This window comes from Drosophila mojavensis, unplaced genomic scaffold, assembly GCF_018153725.1.
Source record: "Drosophila mojavensis isolate 15081-1352.22 unplaced genomic scaffold, ASM1815372v1 contig_74, whole genome shotgun sequence".
NCBI classification, from domain to species: Eukaryota; Metazoa; Arthropoda; class Insecta; order Diptera; family Drosophilidae; genus Drosophila; species Drosophila mojavensis.
This window is the reverse complement of record NW_025318899.1, coordinates 8,140,020-8,146,019: the sequence shown is the minus strand read 5'-3', so window position 1 is coordinate 8,146,019 and position 6,000 is coordinate 8,140,020. Positions and strand designations below refer to the sequence as shown.

General features: G+C 43.0%; 2 protein-coding genes across 2 annotated transcripts; one reads left to right on the top strand and one right to left on the bottom strand.

Moving 5' to 3' along the window:
* Nucleotides 1-554: 554 nt before the first annotated feature.
* Nucleotides 555-2,516, bottom strand: LOC6581786 (U4/U6 small nuclear ribonucleoprotein Prp4). Its single transcript, XM_002007472.4, has one exon. The coding sequence runs from the start codon at nt 2,409-2,411 to the stop codon at nt 789-791; it is 1,623 nt and encodes a 540-aa protein (XP_002007508.1). The 5' UTR covers nt 2,412-2,516; the 3' UTR covers nt 555-788.
* Nucleotides 2,517-2,839: 323 nt separating this feature from the next.
* LOC6581785 (putative RNA-binding protein Luc7-like 1) lies at nt 2,840-5,846 on the top strand. The gene has a single exon (XM_002007471.4). The coding sequence runs from the start codon at nt 2,967-2,969 to the stop codon at nt 4,233-4,235; it is 1,269 nt and encodes a 422-aa protein (XP_002007507.1). The 5' UTR covers nt 2,840-2,966; the 3' UTR covers nt 4,236-5,846.
* The last annotated feature ends 154 nt before the right edge of the window (nt 5,847-6,000 follow it).

The window sequence follows — 6,000 nt, the reverse complement described above, 5'->3', positions numbered from 1 at the left end:
CTGCTTATTTTTTTACGCTTTGATCTTCATTGAAATTAAACCTGATTTGGTAATCATATGCAAACCGATTTTTAATGATCTAGTTTCTTTATGTTCTCGAAACTGCTTTTTAAGTAGCCGAGTTAAAGCTAAACAGCTACAATTAAGCGAAAAATGTTTTTCAGATATTTAACTACTAACTTTAAGATTCTTATCTTAAATCGCGTTTGTTTAATATGCTACCTTTTTACAGTGTGGCAGCACACGAAATTTCGAATTAGCGCCATCTCGTGCCTTACATTAGAATACTGAGAACACTTCATGAGAATTTTTATAATAATTTCCCATTTAGTCAGTTCTTAAACCAAGCAAGCGAATTCAGAGAGTACCTCTATTGGAAAGACAATTCGTTGAAAAGCGACACCTAGTGAGATTTGAAGCACACAGCTATTCTCAGTATTTTTAACTGGAGTCACACTAGATGGCAGTATCACCGTCATTTTTAGCGCCATCTATGCAATCTTCTTAATATAAATGTTAGCGGAAATTAGTAAGTAAATTTCAATGGTGTAATATCTTTTTCACCAAAATGTTGTTTTTTATTAACAATTTCTATACAAAAGTCTTATATGTACGAAATGCATTGTTTCGCCTAACTAAAATAACAAATTGTGTTATAAAAACTGAAATGTGAAATATGAAAGAAAACGTTTGGGCTATTGTGTTTCAACGAAAAACAGTTAAATACAAATTGAGCTTATAACAAATCGGATGTATAAGCAGCCGATGTTTATATGAGTGTATGAAAATCAACTATCTGGCGCCCACAGCTTGAAGGTGCGATCGAACGATGTTGTCGCTATATACTGCGAATTGGGGGAGACATCAACGGAAATCACCTTATTGTCGTGCCCCTGCAGTGTCTTCAGCGGCTGCCATGTTTTGTTAGACCAGATCTTTGTGGTCGAATCGTAGGAGCAGGTAACCAAGAAGCTACCGCCATCCTGCTGGTACTTAACATCCGAAATGAGATTTGTGTGCGCTGGTATGGTGTAGACGGGCTGACGACGACGCAAGTCCCAGATTTTACAGGTGTTGTCCTGCGAGCCGGTGGCTATATGAAAGCCATTGGGCGAAAAGTCTACGCCGAATATCGCCCCCAAGTGGCCCTCAAGGAACATGATACAACGGCCCGTGCGCAGATCCCAGACACGGCCGAAGGCATCCAAGCCGCCGGTCACCAGAACACTGCCATCGGACTGGTAGCTGAGGCAATGCACCGGCTTAGCGTGTCCCTCTTGATGTAGGACCTCTGTCTTCTGTTCCAGATCCCACAAACGCCAAGACGAATCGTAGCAGGCTGTCGCAAGAAAGCGGCCCGATGGGTGGAATGCTACCTTGGACACGCGATGTGGCATGTGGCCAGTTATGTCAGCAATGGATTCTTCGTTGCCAAACCCCCACAATTTGACAGCGCCATCGTGACCGCCCGAAGCCATGGCCACAACATTTTCTTCATCCAGCTTTACTCCAGGCCTGAGCGCTACGCCACCCACATAACTGGCGTGGCCCCGCATCGTTTGCTTCAACTCGCAGTTGGGTACACTCCAGAGCTTACAAAGACCCGACCACGAGGCAGTCATCAGCAGCGAAGAATCCTCGTTGAAGGCTGCACTACTTACGGGCCGCGTGTCTCCCACCTGGGAGCAGAGCGGTGCCAATGACTGTAGCTTCTTTTGCATCTCCACCATACGACCGGCTCGCGTCGCGCTGGGCACTTCTAATGCCTGCCTAGCGCGCTCAAGGCGATCGCGAGCACGTGGCAAGGAATAGTCCGCGAGCCAAAGGCGTGCTACACGTAGTGTTTCGGGTCCCTCGTGATACCATGTGGCTTCCTGCTCACGTTGTTGCAGCTTACGCTCCTCCTCCTCGGTCTGCTTCTGCTTGATAGCGTTTTCACCCAAACTGGCGAGCAGCTCCTTAAGTCGTCGACGTCGTTCCGCTGGACCCTCACCGAAATAGCAAATTGGCTCGTTTAATTGTCGCAAATTGTTTTTGATCTCCGCATCGTCCGTGGACACATTTATTTGTCGTGCTCGTTTTTTTCGCTCGAACTCCTCTAGCAACGCCACCTTGTCGCGCTCCATCTCGGTCTCCAAATCGAAGTAATCATCGTCAATTTTGTTGGCCAACGACGCTGCAGTGGGCGGTGGCATGCCAACTTTTGTGGCATTGGACTTTTTGTTAGTCTCCTCATAGTCCTCGTCAGAATCAATGTCTTCCAGCTGGGCGGCAGTTGTTGTTGCAGCCGGCGTTGTGCCGGTAACAGAAGACGCCGCGCCAGTTTGCCGCTTGCGTTCTGTTTCTTCCAGCGAGCCATAATGCAGGGTACGCTGTCGCTTTATGTACTGGATATCATCGTCATCTGACATTATCTTTTAATCCAAAATAATTAATTTTTAAAACAAAAATTACGCCAACGAAATAAACAACAAAAAGCCACTGCAAACGTTTATCGCATCGATATATCGAAATAGAAAATGTATGTTTTATAGGGATGATATACAAATATCGATGGCTGTTGGGATGCAGTCATGGACTACATTCATTCTGTTATGTTAATTTCATTTAATATTTTCTTAACACACATGAAAATAACTTAGCCATATTCTACAAAATTACTTTTTAATGGAAAATGTTTAATTGATTAGCATCTAAAATTTTACAACATATTTTGGCTAAAATTTTCAAAACAGCAGAAAATAACAGTTGGCGTTAATGTTAATAACATGGCGTAAGCAGTGACAAGGTGGCAGAAAATTGTGAACTGAGAACTGAGTTCAGAACTGACTTATTTTTTCCGTTCAGTATTGTGAACCGTTCAATCGAACTTTTCTCCGAACTCCGAACAACTCTGCTTATTATTTTTCACTAGTAAAAGTAAAGTTGAAAAAAGGAAATTGAGACTATTAAAACCGGCCTGCATAATGAGCGCGCCGAGCAATAAAATGTCGGCAACAGACCAGATGCGTGCAATGCTGGATCAACTGATGGGCACCACGCGAAACGGAGACGATGGACGCGGCCTTAAATTCTCAGATGCACGCGTCTGCAAGTCATTTCTCTTGGATTGCTGCCCGCACGACATTCTGGCATCCACCCGCATGGATCTCGGTGAGTGTCCCAAAGTGCATGATCTGGCTTTTCGTGCAGATTACGAAAGTGCGTCCAAGACTCGTGACTACTACTACGACATCGAGGCCATGGAGCATTTGCAAGCGTTCATTGCGGACTGCGATCGACGCACAGACTCCGCCAAACAACGGTTAAAAGAAACGCAGGAGGAGCTGACAGCAGAGGTGGCCGAGAAAGCCAACGCGGTTCACAGCCTGGCGGAAGAAATTGGAAAAAAGCTGGCAAAGGCCGAGGCACTGGGAGAAGCTGGCGAAGTAGAAGACAGCATGGAACTAATGAAGGAAATTGACGAGCTGCGCGCCAAAAAGGTCAAGGCAGAGCATGAATATAGAACTTCAATGCCAGCCTCCACATACCAGCAACAGAAGCTCCGCGTATGTGAAGTGTGCTCCGCTTACCTGGGCATACACGACAATGATATCCGTCTGGCGGACCACTTTGGTGGTAAGTTGCATCTAGGCTTTCTCACAATTCGCGAGAAACTTATCGAGCTGGAGAAGACGGCGGCACCGCGAAAGGCAGAACTAAAGCGCTCGGGTAAGATACCAGATCGAGAAGAGGACGGCCGAGGCAGAAATCGGTACTTTGTAGGTGGGCGCGAGCTGGACCGTCGCTCGCGCGTTCATCGCTCTCGTTCAAGAGAGCGTCAGCGACAGCGTGAAGCAGAGAAACAAGGCAATGATAGATCGAAGGATAGAAGCGAGGAGCGGGCCAATGCCCGAGAAGCCGAGAGTGAGCGAGCAGCGCCGCGGGGACGTGATATTGACAACCGTGGATCTGGACGCGGAGGGGCAAGTGGTGGCCCCGACAACAATGCTCGCGATCATCGCGATAGAGATCAGCGTGATCGAAGGGACCGAGACCGCAACATGCGGAATGACAGAGGACGCTATGGAGGAAATGGTGGAGGAGGAGGAAGCGGAGGCGGTGGAGACCGTCGCAATGAAAGACGTCGATCACGTTCGAGAGAACGTTCGCCACGAGATCGCCGCAACTACAACAACAACAACAATTTCGGCAACAGGCGCCGCTCCTTCTCCCGCGAACGCCATCGCCGCTAGAAATGTCGATGTGTCGAAGTTAACATGAAGATCCAGTGGAAGCCAGTTCCACACGGCAGTGTCCAGCGCACGTACGTAGCATAAATAACCACCACAAAAGTAAACAAAAACAAAAACCATAAAAAAAAAACTATAGAGCAGGAGAAACTAATTGCATTATTATTTAATTAATAAATGACTTAAATACACACTTAGACAGCAAGTCAGATATTTTTGTAAAATATTATTAATTCTTATCTTTGACTCTCATCAGTGTTAACTAACAGAAAAGCGAAACAAAAAGTGTGAGCTGCAACTATATGAATTGTTAAGTAAATAACTCTATAATTTAATAGTTTGACAGCCCGACCAGAGTTGAGTTTGAGTAAATGTACGGTACGTAGAACCAAAGTCCCGAGTAACCACACTAAAATGTACAATTCTATATATATATATATATCTATGTGCCCAGCAACGAATTCCAAACAAACAAAACGAAAGACAAAAAAAAAAAAAAAAAAAAAAAAAAATTCAACACAAAATCCAAAACTGAGCTCAATCATAATTTCTATCAGCACAGTCCCGGACTGTGGGTGTGCCCGTCCCCGAGTGGTGTGTATGTGTGTACCTCCTACGAGTATTGTCGCCCCTTTTAGGGTAAGCCTCACTCTATCAACAAACTATAAATTGTAACCTTTTAGCGTTTTTCTACTTGAAGTAACCTTGCAGCTCAAAAGCCGTAAAGCTGGGTACGTATCGAGTGCATATTGACAAAACACAAACGTCTGTCCTAGCCTTTTTTGAAAAGCTACAGATCTCGCTAATTGCAGATTTGAGTATTTGATAGACATATACCAGATATATGTACATACATATGGTTCGGTTCGTTGCTTTGGGTACGTATTCGTCGTCTATCTGTTCATTGGGAGTGGTTGTTTGTTTGGTATGTATACATGCGTTTTGTTATGAAATCGTTAGAACATGAATTAGCAACAAATATTGGTACGTATGCCCAAGCTACAGCAGCTGTTAAAGGATTGTGTTGATTCCGTAGGGTTCGATGAAGACTTCTGAACGTACGTATTTTTTTCCAAAATCAACGAATCAAACTCTTTGTAATGCAATCTCCCGTAGCGGTTTATACATATATATATGTAGTTACAAAACCACCCAAACGCATATTTAACTTAATCTCTTTCTCATACTAAAGTAGTTATACCTAAATTACACAGAAATATGATTGATGCGGGCTAACCCAACTACTGGCTTAGTAAGTGAGTATTCGGGCAACATCTTATGATTAAAATATACATAAAAAAAAACTAATTTGTAATAATTATAACGTTCAAAAGTAATTGGGTAGCAATTCCATTGTTTCTTTTAAACAGCTTTTATTGAGACGTTGATTTTTAGTATGGGAATGAAGATTAGGAATAAATATAAAGATACATCAGTTTTGTGGGACACTTTTACAATGTACGTGGGTAAGATTTATGCAAACTAAGTTTTACATTGAATTTGAACATTAGAATCGTAAGATTAATTACATTATTGGACATAACCAGTTTGTAAAAAAATCCACAAATTGTAATTTATATTAAGCCAAATAAAATTTGTTTTGGGTTATATTTATTCCAATATTTTTGATTGTGGAATATTCAACGACTTTGTCCGAAAAGTCAATAAACTGACAGTCGAAAATTAACAAATAAAATAAATAAATAAATAAAATAAATGATAACTGTACGCTGTTTTTATTTCAACTTTTGTTTGCGCGCCAAGCCAA

Bases quoted from the DNA above. Each gene is read 5' to 3' on its own strand.
- LOC6581786 (XM_002007472.4), bottom strand. From the start codon at position 2,411: ATGTCAGATGACGATGATATCCAGTACATAAAGCGACAGCGTACCCTG.
- LOC6581785 (XM_002007471.4), top strand. From the start codon at position 2,967: ATGAGCGCGCCGAGCAATAAAATGTCGGCAACAGACCAGATGCGTGCA.